This window comes from Oncorhynchus gorbuscha, linkage group LG04, assembly GCF_021184085.1.
Source record: "Oncorhynchus gorbuscha isolate QuinsamMale2020 ecotype Even-year linkage group LG04, OgorEven_v1.0, whole genome shotgun sequence".
NCBI classification, from domain to species: Eukaryota; Metazoa; Chordata; class Actinopteri; order Salmoniformes; family Salmonidae; genus Oncorhynchus; species Oncorhynchus gorbuscha.
In genome coordinates, this window is record NC_060176.1 from 73,827,918 (window position 1) to 73,844,404 (window position 16,487).

General features: G+C 42.6%; 1 protein-coding gene across 1 annotated transcript in view; it reads left to right on the forward strand.

Annotated features, from left to right (window-relative positions):
• The first annotated feature begins 243 nt into the window (after positions 1–243).
• LOC124034629 (ataxin-2-like) overlaps positions 244–16,487 on the forward strand; it is a 24,902-nt gene continuing 8,658 nt past the window's right edge. Inside the window, 16 exon segments of the mRNA XM_046348053.1 lie at positions 244–874; positions 2,826–2,859; positions 3,145–3,204; positions 3,897–3,968; positions 4,517–4,667; positions 7,426–7,556; positions 8,016–8,107; positions 8,296–8,484; positions 8,769–8,932; positions 12,216–12,407; positions 12,953–13,132; positions 15,552–15,629; positions 15,632–15,715; positions 15,886–16,019; positions 16,106–16,177; positions 16,290–16,487. The exon segment at positions 16,290–16,487 is cut by the window's right edge and continues 110 nt beyond it. Coding sequence (XP_046204009.1) covers positions 783–874; positions 2,826–2,859; positions 3,145–3,204; positions 3,897–3,968; positions 4,517–4,667; positions 7,426–7,556; positions 8,016–8,107; positions 8,296–8,484; positions 8,769–8,932; positions 12,216–12,407; positions 12,953–13,132; positions 15,552–15,629; positions 15,632–15,715; positions 15,886–16,019; positions 16,106–16,177; positions 16,290–16,487 — 1,923 coding nt within the window. The 5' untranslated portion in view covers positions 244–782.

Here is a 16,487-nt window from a genome sequence, read left to right on the forward strand (position 1 = left end):
TTTATTGATGCAATTTTTTCATTATTCAAGATGTCTTCAACATGAATTGAGCTGTTTCTTTTATGAATGGGTGTCATCAAGATCAAAGATCTTCTAGCACCCGGCTCACGTGGATGCCATGGTACCGCCAAATCTTTGCTACCGCTGCGGAGGATCTCTTGACTTCCTGTAAAATAGTGCAATTTGTAAGTCTTATATCTCCGAAAGAAATACCTATCGGTTAGACTGTGGATGACCTCCAGACACTCATTTGGGTTTATAATTATTATTTTATTCGAAACGTGAACATTTTAAGGTTGTCAAAAGTCAAGTGGCAGTTTATTTAGGTGGGATCATAGTGTGACGGAAATCGGTATATCCCTCCGCTGTTTTGTCTCCTTTCAAGACTGGTTTTGGTCTTTTCGCTGGTAGCAACGAAGAGAGAACCCGACATAGCTGAAAATCCCGTTTGACGGAATTAAAATACATTTTCAGAATCGAAAAACAAATTGACAGGAGCTTTAATTAACCTATTTGTTACAAGTGTAATCGGCGCATACTGTATTTTTTTTAAAAGAGCGTTACTTATATTTTTAAAAGGCATTAACTTACACAGCTAGCTAAGTTGGCTAGCTAACTTTTCATAGGTTTGGAATCACATGCGCGGAGTAGCTGAGCGACGTTATCAAGTTTAAAAAAAAAAACTAGTTATCTCTAAATATTATCCAGTCGTCATTTGGTTGCAGTGTATATTCTTTTTGAGATTTTAGGAATACACCACACACGTCGTTTATGGGCTCATCATGTCAATGAAGCAGGCCGGTGGTAATCGCAAACCCGGCAGTGGCGCTGCCTCTGGTGCCGGGGGAAGTGGCGGACGACAGAATTTGGGCAGGTAGGTGATTTTATTCAGTCGACATTTTAGCTAACCATATTATTATTATGATGCCAACGTTGTGAAATGATCAATCGCCGACTATGCTCTTAATTACAGGAGTTGATATTTCCACGATAAATGTCAACGTGTTTGTCGCCCTGACTACTATAATATAAGCTATAAAAACAGAGTCGCACACTCCATATAACGATCTCTAACCTCAGTCATTTATTGATTACTGGGAGGTTATATGTGAAGTGTGCGACTTATTATTTTTAAATAATGTTTTCATCGTTAGTCTGCACCTCTACACGAAATTATTTTTATCTGGATCTGCGCCAGCTCATGCTTATCTGACTAACGTTACTAAACTAACCATACGTCGTTTGTGGTAGGCACGTTTCTATCCAGCTAGTTAGCAACTTGGTCCATACTATTCGGAATCATTGTGATGTCCCTAACCCTAGCCTTACTGTAACCATTTTACATTTCAACGGGTAAGGGACGCCGATGATCCCGGATAGCACGCAAATTAGGCCTAAGAATGATGCTGGACACGGTCTCGTAGTACTGAATGTTCCCGCAGTAATGCCGTACTTTAATGCCGTACTTAGCTAGCTAGTTTTGGTTTGGTAGCGCCATGTTTAAGTTAGCTAGCTATGCTCTCAATACTATCTATCAGTGGATTGTATCCTGTGCCACTTGCTTCGATGGATCATCCTGTTAAGAGGATGCATATGCAGCTAGAAATCAAACGGCTGACTAGCTAGCTATGCCTTTGAACTTAGAATAAGCTAGGCTACTACCCTGTTAACCAGTTAACGCTTTCTATCATTCATTAATTTAATTCATGCCATCATTGCATCGGCGTCATGGATAAGTCAGTATATTTAAGGTGGGCAGGACACAACCACTCAACGTTTTGTCTTTAAATATTGTTGCGTGGTGGAAGTTTTGACACCGGCGATTGCAAGTCATATTGCCAAACTAAATTGTTACCTTTTTTTGTTTTGAAGTCGGAGTCACAGCAACGATGTTGCAATAATTTTTAACCTGTAAGTGCGTGCAAGTCTGCAAAAGAAAAGGGGGCGTGGCGGTGTTTTGTGGTGAAGATATAATTTAAAGACCGACTTTCAACCTTGACGTTTTAGTTGCTGCTTGTGTAAAATTGTGCCCTTGAAACATGGCTTGTGTAAGTACTACCGTTAACCAGAAGGGCTGTATTTGAGCAACATATCAGTATATTTTGATAGTAAACTATTTTGACGGTGGGGACAGTACGTCCTAGCGTTGCATGTGTTTTTTTTTATAGTCATATTCCACACTTCGGAGTCCTGACCCATGCATCATAGACGTTTAAACCAGCCATGCATATATACACTGTCATCATATTGGTTAGGGAGGCAAGCGCAAAATTAAATTATTTCAGTAATGTATTTCCTAATCCAGAAGGAAATTGTGTGTGGGAAAGTGAAGTATTCACTGCACAGCTAGTGAAAATATCTAGCCAGTCATATTTCAGGTGAAACTTGACCCATATGAATCATTATCACTACAGGGCATGCAGGACTCATTAAATATGCTTAGTGTTTATTTGACTGTGGAAAGACATCAAACACTGCATTTTAATTTTTTAAATAATATGTTTATTATTTTACAATAAAAAAATCTAATAAAAAAGACAGCAATACTAACAATGACATTCATTGTACTGTTGAATGGGATGGCCAATTTAGAGGACAAAACAACTTAACTCACGCATACACAAAATAAAACAAAATCCTATTAGGTGCTACTTGTATAAGAAGACAGCATATAGTCATTACAAGCAGTGTAGTTAAGCCAAAAATAAATATTGAGTACAGTACAAACACTGCATTTATCTATTTATTTTGTGTCACAGAATCAGTAATGAGTCATTGAGGATTATAATGATATTGACAATTATTGTTTTTATTTTGTCTTTAAGGGGACGGCATAGTGCCAAAGGATCTTCAGCAGCAGTAAGTGAACAGCTTCATTATTTATCATTGTTTGATTTGGTTTTCTGTCCCATTATTTGAATTAGGCACGTGAAGTTGGCAGCTAATGATGATTTGTCACTATCTAGGGTATCATATCTACTATTGTTTTTTCATATGGGAGAAAACCCCCCCAGCATACTGGTACACAGTTGTCTGTTTGTCACACTCTTCTTTGTCCATAATGTTTGCACAAATATTCTTTGGTGTTATTTTGCTTTGGGCTCTCAGGTTTGAATTGCATGATCAATACGTTTTGTCTTTCAGGTTGTCTCTAATGGTGTATATGCAAACATGAGGATGGTCCATGTCTTGACATCATTAGTGGTATGTTCCTCGATCACTTGATGCATTAAGGCTGTGAGGATCAGGCAACACCAAATACATTTTATGATTTGAAACTAATTCATAACCGATCTCTAGACGGAGGTAGTAGAGCCAGATACTGTGTATGTTGGATGTGTCTCCTGAACAAAGCTTTTTTAAATTTTTTTAAAAAAAAATGTCACTGGAAAGCTAATGACAGCACACTACACATTTTTTAAAAATGTAAACTTAATTTAACTAGGCAAGTCAGTTAAGAACAAATTCTTATTTACAATGACGGCCCAACCCGGAAGCCGCTGGACCAATTGTGCACCGCCATATGGGACTCTCAATCACGGGCGGGTGTGATACAGCCTGGATTCGAACCAAGAACTGTAGTGACGCCTCTTCCACTGAGATGCCGTGCTGTTGACTCGTTGAAGCATATCAAGCAAGCAACAGTGACATGTACCACATGTTGTTTTCCCAAAGACCTTCCCTTGTGATAATTCATTCATGTGTGATTGACAGATTGTTTTAATTAAGAGGTATATGTTTTTAGGAGTGAACTTTGTTTAAATGTGTTGTTCAGACTGCCAATGGAGATACTTCTTAGCAGCAAGTCAATGGTCTTAGTTGAGTTGGAATGTAATTGTACATCTCGTGTGTATGATGATGGAGTAATATATATTTTTTCCTCCCTTCATTTGCAGGGAAACAATTGTGAACTGAAAGTAAAAAATGGAATGGTTTATGATGGAGTGTTTAAAACATATAGCCCAGAGGTAAGGACAATCACAAAGCAATGTCAAAGCAAAGTTTTTTTCCTATTGGGTGACAATAAGTACATTTTAATTGTTATGGCGAGAGCTGTGTTGTATGACCTGATCCCTTGTAGCTTAGTTGGTAGAGCATGGTGCATGTAGTGCCAGGGTAGTGGGTTCGATTCCTGGGACCACCCATACGTGTAATGTGTGCACGCATGTCTGTACGTTGCTTTAGGTAAAATCATGTGCTGAATGATTATTATTAGTATAATACTTGAGGCCAAGGATATTCTATCTTTCTTGGTAACATAAAAGGAGGGTTACGCACAGTGGGCCTTACATGCAACATATGCTTCAAGTTTAACAGCCTTGTTCTCCATTTATTAAAGGGAAAATGCTTTACATGGCTCACTTACTGATGCAGTGTTCATAATCTCAAATGGCACACAAACCCCAAATATAAAATACAACCATGTATTCCCTTCGGGGAGTAGTCTAACCTAAGCGTTTACAGTGATACTTGATGGAGCTCTTTCTACTTCACAACTCTGTCGTCTGTCCCCCAGTGTGACCTGGTTCTGGATGCGGCCAACATCAAGAGTCCTGGGCCCAGTGTGGGCCTGCGACAGGAAGACCTCGTGGACAGCATTATCTTCAAGGCTTCCGATGTGGTGGTGGTGCACTTCAGAGACGTGGACTTCAATTATGCCAGAAAAGGTACATCCTTATGTCAAAACCTGTATACTCAAGGTTGTCACTGGCCCCTTAACTTTGTAGGTGTAGCTATGTCTTTAACTTGAGTTGGTTGGATGAATGAGGAAATGGCTATTTATTGGCCAATACAAAGATAGCCCATCCCTCCTGTGTGAATTGTTATCATGTCTAGAAGCAGAGCCAAGGGCTAGATCATGTGCCTGAACTGAATGCTCCCTCTGTGGCCAGTCATTGAGTAATAATGTGAAATATTGATTGCTCCGAATGTCTCCCAGGCACTGCAGGGGTACTCAATAAGGTTGTGATCCAATATATCTATATTACCTCTAAACCTGTCAGGACTCAAGCACTGCACAGTGAGCAACAATAGACTCTGCTAGTTAGCATTGCAATCAAATCAACTAGTGAAGTGTTACTGTGTGAAGTGGGTTAGATCAGTGCTTCCCTACAGCCATTCCTGAAGCATCCCTTGGTGCCCAGGTTGTTGTTGTTGTAGCCAACCCAGTTTCTAACAGACAAATAGCAAAGGCCACATGTTAAATGCATACAGTATCTCATTGTCATGTGCCAGATATTTCACTGGGCTAAGTCTCGGGTAATGCACAAGAAAACCCATTTGTTTTGTAGATGAATGAAATGTAGCTGTGTGGTTGGAATGTAAACAATTAGCATATACATAGTGGCGCTTCAGGAATAAGGTTAGGAACCCCAGGGTTAGGCTACCTGTCTTCTCTCAACTGACCCTCTCTTCCATGTGTTTCTTCTCAAATGGGTGTAGTCTCTACTGACACAGGTAATATGCTGTTTTTGCACCTTTTTGTTGTTGTTGACGCATACACATGTTAATTTTGATGGTAAGGGGGTAAACAGTAAAACCTCAATAGTTTTGAGGAAATGCAGTAGTGTTAGGGTCCTCTGTAGAGCATGGCTTTTGCATCGCCAGGATAGTGGGTTTGATTCCCAGGACCACCCATACGCAATGTTCCCTCTATGCTGCAAGCAGCTCCCCCGGGACTATATCAGCCTCCGCAGAGAAGCACCTGTACACTCAAGGTTGTCACTGAACCTTCTAGAGTTTTCCCCTTTTAGTTAACATTATCAAAGTTTCCCTTTACTGTGGGAATTGTGATTGAATCAACACAATTTTAGCCACTTTCAATGCAACATACTGAAACACAACTATGCAAGAGATTCTGTTGTAGGCCAAACGCATCACCGTATGATTCTTTTGCGTTGACACGCACGACTCAGCCCGTACTCTACACAGACCTTTGCGGCATAAGCAATCAGAGCTGCAGTAGGCCTATATCCAAATAGACCATTGCCATATGAATCTGTGCCGTTCACGTTGAACTGGACTGCGTTTACAGCATGAGTGGTTGTGAGTAGATGCGCTTTTTTTGAGATCAATGTGACAGTTGCATGTATCCACATGCACATTTTGTTCATATCCTTTGCTAGTTAGTGATTTATTAGCCCAATTATAGATCATTTGTAGTCAGCAATAGGGGGCAGTGATTGCTTCCTACAGGAGCACAAAACGTGTACATTTCTAGACCTTTGAAAAGTGAGTCAGCTGAAGAGCTTTTTTTTTGTCTTAAAAGGCGCAGTGTTGTGTTTTGAGATGTCTTGAATAAGTTACGTAGCCAATAGGCAGAGGGTTTGTCTGATTCTCTATAATAAGGGAATTGGAGTAATAATGCGTTTTATTTTGTAAAGTGGTTTCTTGTGTCAAACAACACATCTTCAGTCACCTCGTCTGAAAGACAAGCTGATAAGCAGGTTAAAAAGTATAATGGAATGTAGGCTTACATTGACCACACATTGGCTGCTACTGTAGGCTGAATGATAGAACAGCTATTTCCATGTTAAAATGGTATGGTGTGCATTTCTCCATTGTTTCTGATGGTAGGCCACTGATAGGCCAACATGAGTTAACGGTCTACTTGACCACTTTCTGAAACTGTAACTCTGTGTTCACTGTAAACTCACATTGGGAGTTGCACAGAATTTTCACAATGTTGGAAGTTTGCGCTCTGCAGACCTGAAATTTACTCAGCGCCGGACAACATTTGAGGGAACATTACCCATACATAAAAAAAAAAATATATGCACCCATGACAGTAAGTTTCTTGGAATGAAGTGTCTGCTAGATGCCATATATTATAAGGGTCAATCCTCATATTTGTCTTGTTTCAGCCAGACCCCATTGTCATTAAAATACATGTTTCTGGGGGACCTATTCAAATGGCTTGATTCTCTAAAGAGCTTTGGTTGACTCTATCGAATAAATGCAACTGAAACAAAAGTACTTACAAAGATGATGAATTGTGCTAAAATATCTCGTTTAAAAATGACAAGTGCCGTCTCAAATTTTCCTTTTTATAATTAAATCTATTCTGCGTAACCACATTGTCTGACCTGCCTGGAGTCATATTTTTCATGCTATGACTAATCTAAGTGCATGTTATTTATAGGTTTATTTTGCTTACCATTAATTTCTGTACTCGTTCTCCCTAATGTTAACACTGATTCTGCTACTTCTGTGTTGTGACTGTCTCTAATGGTTATCCTGACATGATCACTGCCAAAGCAAAGAGTGCACCTGGTTCTTAGAAAGGCAGATCATGTGCTATCTGCCTTCTCCACACCTGCACAGTCATCATTTACCTGTGCCTGCGCGTGTATGTGTGATCCCCTCCGTGTTTGCATGCATGTCTGTCAGCAGTATATAACTATGAATGTGTGTTGTAACGTGTAGATAACTTCACGGACACTGCAGTGGGCGGCAGAATCAACGGGGAACACAAGGAGAAGGACCTGGAGCCGTGGGATGGAGGGCGGCAGCATCACATGGTCTCAGGCAGCCTGGAGTCTCTGGACACAGACGTGGTATTGCTTTCCATTTAGTGTTCTGCATGGAACTATATCTGCTGCTGTGGGCAAAGTTGCCCCTAGATGCTGTTCTGGTATCTGTTTATTTTCCACCTTAGTGGTTAAAGGGTTACTTTGGGATTTTGGCAATGAGGTCCTTTGTCTACTTCCCCAGAGTCCGATGAACTCCTTTATCTCTCTGCGTCCAGTATGAAAGAAATTGGAGGTAGTTTTGCAGCCAATGCCAACTATCGTTAGCGCAATGACTGGAAGTCTACAGTAGCATCTAACTCCGGGGAAGTAGATCAATCCCAAAGTTTCCCTTTAAGGTTAGGATTGGGGAAGGGGAAGCTGATCCTAAATCTGGAGCTAGGTAGCACTTCACTCCAGAGTATTGTTGTTTTTTACTCTCCATTCATAGTTTATATCATCTGACCAAAAGCCTCTGCCTCGCTCTCGCTCTCTTGCTCCTCTTAGTCAAATGGCTGGGACCCGAATGACATGTTCAAGTACAATGAAGAGCAGTATGGCATCAAGTCCACCTACGACAGCAGCCTGTCCACCTACACGTAAGCTACTCCAGCCTCTCTCTGTCCACTCATGCGTCATACAGGCACAGCCGGGTTTATCAAGTAGGAAATGAGCTCATCCACTAACAATGTGTTGCACCTACTTTGCTTTGCATGTGTGACCCCTATTTGGGAACAGGGGTGTGTGTGTGTCTAAGGTTTGCCCAGTGCTGTGCTCTGCTATGCAGGGTTGCCCTGGAGCGGGATAACTCTGAGGAGTTTCTGAAGCGGGAGGCGCGAGCGGCCCAACTGGCGGAGGAGATCGAGGCCAGCTCCACCTACAAGTCCCGCGTGGCCCTGGAGAATGACGAGCGCAGCGAGGAGGAGAAGTACACTGCGGTGGTGAGGGGAGAGAGGGAGCAACACACACTCAACAGGTGGGTCTCTGAGGGGTTTTCACAATCCATTAGTTGATGCTAGCATCCATATATTGAATGTTTGTCTGTCACTCACATCCATGTTCAGCTGCGACTTGCCTTGTGTATGGCTAACATACTGGCATACTGCAGTGTCTTCAAGCGCTCGTTCAGTTGTGGACGTTGCAGAGGTAGGCTTGCAGGATGTTTGCAGGATTCCGCTGCCAATTCGTACATCTGGTTTCATATTGTGGTAGTTGCATTAGTTTTTAACTTGTTCTCCTGGGTCACTGATCTCTCCATAGAGAAAAGTACATTCCCCCGGGTCAGAGGAATAGAGAGGGGATGTCATGGGGAGCGGGTCGTCAGAACTCCCCTAGGTTGGTCCAGAGCAGCAGTGGACCTCCCCGGCCAGGTCTTCACGACTACACCCCCAGCTCTGGAGCTGACCAGCGGGTTGTCAACGGAGGTAAGGGCACCCTGGTTCATCCTGGAGCATGGAACAATATCACATTTTTATTTGTCACATCCTTTCTAAACAACAGCTAAAGTCCTATTGTAATTGGGCTAGTATTACTTGAGAACATTGTTTATGTATTTATTACCCCAGAATGTCAATTATTCCAGAGGACGATTCTGCCAAGAATAGTTTAAAAAAACACTGTCCCTGTAATTTTTGGGATGGAAGCCTGGATGAGTTTTTTGAAGGCGTGAAGATATTTCAACAAATCCAGGCGACAATATGCTACACTGATATATTGAGGTTGGTTCCAACTTTCTGAACCATTCCAAACCATCTTTTAGGTCTTGTGTTGATATATAATATTTGAATTAACAAAGTGTAATATTTTAATGATCCGCAGTAGAAGGCATCCTAAATGCCCCCCAGCATTCAGATGGGAGCTAAACAGTTAACTTGCACTTGAGGTGTGTTTTAAGGCTGTAGATGAGTTACCTTGTCATTTCCAAATGTTTTGCTCAGTTGTATGCTGCTTTGTGATCTATTAACAGCAAGGGTTGCATTACATAGGAGCAATATGTTTCACTGATGCATTTGGCAATATTCACACACACAACTTCAACCAAAGCATTCACTGTGGAAGTTGATACATGTTGAGCCTTCATATATAGGCTATGAGCAGCACTTAGTTAAAATCATCCAATCAGTTATTGTTTTCTTGCTCAAACCACAAGCAACACCTGTCAAACTCAAGACGGTTCTCTCAAAACACAGGGATGTCGATTCGCACGCGACTAGTGTTCTCAGAGGACCTCTGAGTTCGCCAATAGTAGGATATTCTGGATGGAATTGTTACACTCCTGCCATATAAAAATGGCTGACATGGCAGATTCAGAAAGGACTAAAATGACAGATGTGATGTTTTGTGCTCGTGCACATAATTCCATTACCCAACCTCCCCCAGTAAATCGAGGGCACCACACAATGACTGAATGAAAGGCACTATTGTCAAAGTCAGAGGATGTCTCTGCGTCAGACCACCCCTAGATGGGTTTTTACAGGCATCCTGTAGAGATCCGTTGTGTGAACATGACTGGCTATTTTTGAATGAGCTCATCTGTCCTGAATTTATCCAATCCCTAGTTTTAGTTTAACGTTCTTCTTTTTAGTTAAGCTGTATGCTCATCTCGTAGTTTGTATTGTATATTCTAGCTGGTATTTAGACCACAACTGTCAGATAACCTGTAGAATTTGTTAGTCTGACAAGTCCAGGCCTATGTTTATCTTTGTCTGGGAAACTTGCCGTGGCGAGTTTGGCCTTGACTTTCAGACATCAGTACTCTGTAATCATCCTATCATCCAAAAAACACAATTGCATGTTTCTCTCTACATTAACAATTTGAATGTCAGTTCAGTTTCATCTCCTGAGTTGTCATCTTGTTCTGCGTCCTAACTTTCTTTGACCTTCAAGTTTATTCTGTTTTCATCAGTAAATCTCTGGAGTTTATTCTTTGCTATGCTGTTTCTATCCGTTTCAACTAGAGGTTGACCGATTGTGATTTTTCAACGCGGATACCGATTATTGGAGGACTAAAAAAAGCAGATACCGATTAATTTGGTATAAATAATGCAAAAATAAAGTGTTGGGGGGAAAAAAAGTGCAATATGTGCTGTGTAAGAAAGCTAACGTTTCAGTTCCTTGCTCAGAACATATGAAAGCTGGTGGTTCCTTTTAACATGAGTCTTCGATATTCCCAGGTAAGAAGTTTTAGGTTGTAGTTATTATAGGACTATTTCTCTCTATATTTCATTAACCTTTGACTATTGGATGTTCTTATAGGCACTTTAGTATTGACAGTGAAACAGTATCTTCCATCCCTCTCCTCGCTCCTACCTGGGCTCGAAGCAGCGTTACCCATGCAGAGCAAGGGGAATAACTACTCCAAGTCTCAGAGCGAGTGACGTTTTGAAACGCTATTGGTGCTCTAACTAGCTAGCCGTTTCACATCGGTTATACCAGCCTAATCTCGGGAGTTGATAGGCCTGACGTCATAAACAGCTGCTGGCAAACGCACAAAAGTGCTGTTTGAATGCTTACGAGCCTGCTGGTGCCTACCATCGCTCAGACTGCTCTATCAAATCATAGACTTAGTGATAACACACAGAAATACGAGCCTTAGGTCATTAATATAGTCAAATCCGAAAACTATCATCTCGAAAACAAGACGTTTATTCTTTTAGTGAAATACGGAACCGTTCCGTATTTTATCTAACGGGTGGCATCCATAAGTCTAAATATCCCTGTTACATTGCACAACTTTCGATGTTATGTCATAATTATGTAAAAATCGGACAAATTAGTTTGCAACGAGCCAGGCAGCCCAAACTGTTGCATATACACTGACTCTGCGTGCAATGAACCCAAGAGAAGTGACACAATTTCACCTGGTTAATATTGCCTGCTAACCTGGATTTCTTTTAGCTAAATATACAGGTTTAAAAATATATACTTCTGTGTATCGAATTTAGGAAAGGCATTGATGTTTATGGTTAGGTACAGTCATGCAACGATTGTGCTTTTTTCGCAAATGCACTTTTGTTAAATCATCCCCGTTTGGCGAAGTTGGCTGTCTTTGTTAAAAATAAGTAGTCTTCACAGAGTTCGCAACGATACCAGGTTAGTAGGCAGTATTAACTAAATAGGCAGGTTTAAAAATATATACTTGTGTATTGATTTTAAGACAGACGTTGATGTTTATGGTTAGGTACACATTGGAGCAACAACAGTCCTTTTTCGTGAATACGCACAGCATCGATTATATGCAACGCAGGACACGCTAGATAACTACACATGGTTGATATTACTAGTTTAACTAGTCATTATGATTGATTGTTTTTTAATAAGTTTAATGGTAGCTAGCAACTTAACTTGGCTTACTGCATTCGCGTACCAGGCAGTCTCCCCGTGGACTAGTTAACTGTAAGGTTGCAAGATTGAATCCCCGAGCTGACAAGGTAAAAATCTGTTATTCTGCCCAACCAAATTGGTGTCCAAAAATAACGATTTCCTATTGTTATGAACTTGAAATCTGCCCTAATTAATCGGCCGACCTCTAGTTTCAACCTGCTGACCCTGTCTCCTCTTCCTGCCTTCCTTGAATCACTCTCCTTTTCCTTATGTACCCATCCCTCATCTTTACCCCTCGCTCCACCTTATTATCAGTCCTCTTTCTGTCCTTGCTCTCTCGCTTCTCCTTATTTCTCCTCTGCTCATTGTCATTTGTCCTATCAGGTGCCACCTCCTGCCCATCGCCCTCCTCCCGCTACCAGTCAGGCCCCTCCCCTCTCCCACCCAGGGCGGCCACGCCCACCCGGCCTCCATCCAGACCCCCCTCGCGGCCCTCCCGGCCCCCGTCTCACCCCTCTGCTCACGGCTCTCCAGCTCCCATCTCCACTATACCCAGTAGACGCATGTCCTCCGAAGGTAGCTACCTCCCTCCTAACAGAGTGGTGAACACACAGAGCCATGTGCACTGCTGGGCTTGGCTGTGATGCTGCCGCTGTCTCTAATCTCCTGCTTCAAGACGCTGCTTTTCAATTGAGAAACAGCTTTGGACTTTGATGTTTTTTCTTCTTTGCCCTACCTCCACTTTCCTCCTGTCTCTCTCGCTCCTGCTCTCTCTCGCTCTCCTTGCACACATTGCATTGTGAATTGTGTGGTGTTGGTCACGCTCTCCAGTAACACTCCCATGGTGTGGCATTGAAAGCAGGAGGCACTAGTCAGACTTGTCAGTGTTTATGTACACTGGGTGCATTGATGACCGTTGTATTGGTGAAGGAAAGATGGTGTATGTATTCATGCTGTTTTTCATCACCGTTCCTCAATCATTTTGTAATATAGTCTGTGGTAAGTAGCTGTTTGTATTGTCCACCTAGTTGCATATAGTTTGTGGTACTAGTGACTCACAAGTCTCTACCTGGGCTCCTTCTAGCTAAATGATGTGATGTGTCACTACTATCTCTCTCCAGGCCCTCCCAGGATGTCCCCAAAGACCCAGCGTACCCCTCGCACCCACAGAGTTCCCCCCGGGAGTAGAGTCCCCCCGGGAGTGGACTTCATGCCCCACAATGCTCCAGGAGAGGTGCCTGTGCCCCCGGCTACCCGCAGCAGCTCATCCGGTGGCACCTGGTCTTCAGTGGTCAGCGGAGGTAAGAAACCCCATCTTGTCCTTCAGGACTGGGGTGGAAATGACACCTGGGAAAATAGCTTGGATTGTTACAGATATAGCCACTGTGTGGTTATATTACATTGACAAATGGTATGCCTAGGGTTGTGGCGGTCATGAGATTGTCAGCTGTTAATTGTCATGCAAATGACTGCCGGTATTTCACTGTTAATTAACATAACAGGTTTAGCATCTCCTAGCTTCCACACATACGAGCTGCTGATGCGCACCTATGGAACATCTACATTTTAACAAGTCAAATGAATCCATTTAATATAGCCTACACCGTCACATTAAAATGCATTGTTTAGTTGTGATATTCCCAGGTTTATAGGCCTGTCTTAGATATCGAAACATAAATGTTGCATGAGACTTGATGATTTGGAAAAAAGTTTCATAAAAAGGCATGTGCTCTCATCCTTCCCTCGGCGAGACGTTTGCATGGTTAATCCGCTTGTGTGTCGAGCAATTTAGGGGATATGTAATCAATAGAAGATGGCATTAAAATTACAATTAAAAGGCTATAACAACCAAAAACCAACAGGTAGGCTTGTATTTAGGCTATAATTTGAACGGAGTAGTGATGTGTTGGCTTAACTTGTAGGATAGTGAGATGCAAAGTAACATTATGGATAGCCTTAAGTAGCCAAGTTAGCTAGCTTCTCTCGGTTTGATGCAGTCCAGACTGGTACAATGTAATCCGAAGGGATGGTAACTAGCAAGTTATTCCAGGGTGAGAACAGTAGTTGCGGTCTCCCTTCGTGCTCCAAGCCTCCTGAGTCCCGTGTCCTACTCTCACATTCCCCCACACACTACCGGCTGATGTCTTGACTCGGGAGGATTTTTCTCTCTCGAATGAGCCATTGATCATATTTTTTGCGGTATTCGTACCTTGGGAAATATGTAATTTAACGGAGAGCCTAGAACATTTTTCCCATTTGTCTGCCTCTTTAGTCCAGGGTGCATTGTGCCGTTGCTAGAGATGGAAAAGAGATTATAGAAAAGAGATGGGAACGTATAATGCCCCGATCAAGCATACTGTCAACCGTTCACGTTGTCATGCTGCGTCACGCGGTGGCTAAACTAATTGTCACGCAATCCCTTTCTCAGTCTGTATATGTTGAGAAACATGCCTATTTTCCTCAAGTACGTAGTGTCACGATTGAAAGCTATACGATACTACAGATGGCAATTTAATTATCTCACATCTCTGTAAAGATTTGTTTTATGTCTCAAAGGTATATTTGTGCCTCCTGAGTGGCGCAGCAGTCTAAGGCACTGAATCACAGTGCCAGAGGCGTCACTACAGACCCGGGTTGGATCCCAATTTGCTACTTTACATGCTGATATTGTCTTTGTTATTATTGTGTGTAGCTACATTTGCTTGCTAGCCAGCCAGCCCATAGAGAGCATTGCATTGTGGATTTTGTAGTCGACTGCAACAGATTTCCCCATTGATTTTCCATTTTGCTACCCACCTTTATCATAATGCCAAAACTAAACATTTGTTCACCCAAAAAATTGTACTCACACATTAGTTATTTAACACTGTAAATTGAAGGAATTAGTGGATTTGGGTTGATTTTTTTTTCCTGTTAAATCAGCAACTTGCTTCTCTTTTGAGGTTTTGGGTTAAAAGCATAAGACACATTTTGGTTGAATGCATTCAGTTGTGCAACTGACAAGGTATCCCCCTTTCCTTACTAGCCCTGTGCCTCACATTTTAGAGCTCTGTCCAGGCTGCAGACTTTTAGGGGGGGGTCTTGCTCAAGGATCTTGCCGGCCCGGGGATTCAAACCAGCAACCTTTCAGTTACCACACCGATGCTCACTCTGTGCTTCTTTCTCTCTCTTTCTGTAACGGCTCCGGTTTGATAAGGTAGCAAAACAATGTCTTCTACGGCTTCAATCTTTCCCTTCAGACCGGTTGTCCTTCAGATCCTTTCGGGTTTTCAAATAAATGTATGCATATTGGGTCCTGGGCTTTTTCTTGTCCATTTCAGAACAGGAGCTCTGACTCCCATCACCATTGTCCTCATCATTCAGATGATTAACTCATGAAGTGATTTAGAGGGACAATGGAGTGCTGAGTATGAGGCGATTAGAGGTTCGTTGGCAAGTTTGGTAGGCTACCATTCAGGGCCAGTCATTTGCGCTGTTTTGGATGGGTTTACCCTGACCAGTGGTCACAGGGAATTTGACTGTGGTTATGACTCGTGACCGCCGTTGTGGCGGTAATACGCTTACTGCGACAGCCCTAGATAGACTAAGACAAATTTCCATTCTGTGTAAACTTACTGGACAATGGAATGTTCTCATCTTAGCTGTGAAGTCTTATCTAGTGTAAGGGATGTATCTCTTTTGAATGTGTGTAGGATAACGGTGTTTGTTGCTCTCCTATAGCACACAGACCTCGATCCCCTCGGCAGAACAGCATGGGCGGAGCCTCTCCTGGTCCCTCGCCCCAGACTGGGTCCACTCCGTGGAACCTGTTAACACGCCAATGTCAGCTTCCTCACCTACTGCTAGCCCTGCCCCCAATATGGCCGCCACCTCCTCAGCAGAGGGTAAGTCTGCTTGCCATCGACATCCATACTCCTATTGTTTTCTGGCTATGCTCTGAAGCAGTGACAAACGTAAGAATCTGTCACTTTCATATTAAAAGCAGTCAATCAAGCGCCGTCTGAAACAAGGCACTTGACGTTTTACTCGCCCCTTCTTTCTTCCCTTAATATAGCGAAAGATTCTCGGGTCCAGGCGACGAGACAGAACTCTCCTACGGTCAACAAAGAGAACATGAAACCCCTGGAGAGCCCCCCTAGTATCAACAGACCACTCTCTAAAGGTCTGCAGCGTGGACACAGCTCACATGTTGAGGATCCAATTGTATTGTCTGAACTAAATCTCTATTTCTGTATTGGTGAAATGTCTCATGATCTTTCACTTTCTCTCTGCAGGACCCCCCCTCCATGGCACCAGACCACAGAAAACAAATAGACAATTTAAAGAAATTTAGTGTAGATTTTAGGGTAAGTTAGGTGTCCTCACTTGCCTTCAGGAAGAATTCTCTCTTGACAGTAAAATACAGAAATAAATAATCTTTGTTAGTACAGCCATCTAAAACTAATCTCGCTCTCTCAGTTGCAGTCCAGCTCTAACCCAGACCCACAGTTTCAGCAGATGGTGACTAAGCCTCCGCAGGACACGGGAGAGAAGTCCAAGCAGCTTCCTCTGGATAAGGGGTTGGAGGGGTCTGAGGGCCCTGTGGTCCCTGCCAGGAGCAACAAGCCAGACAGCCCTGGCGCACCATCCCCCTCCGTGTCCTCTACCCTCTGTCCT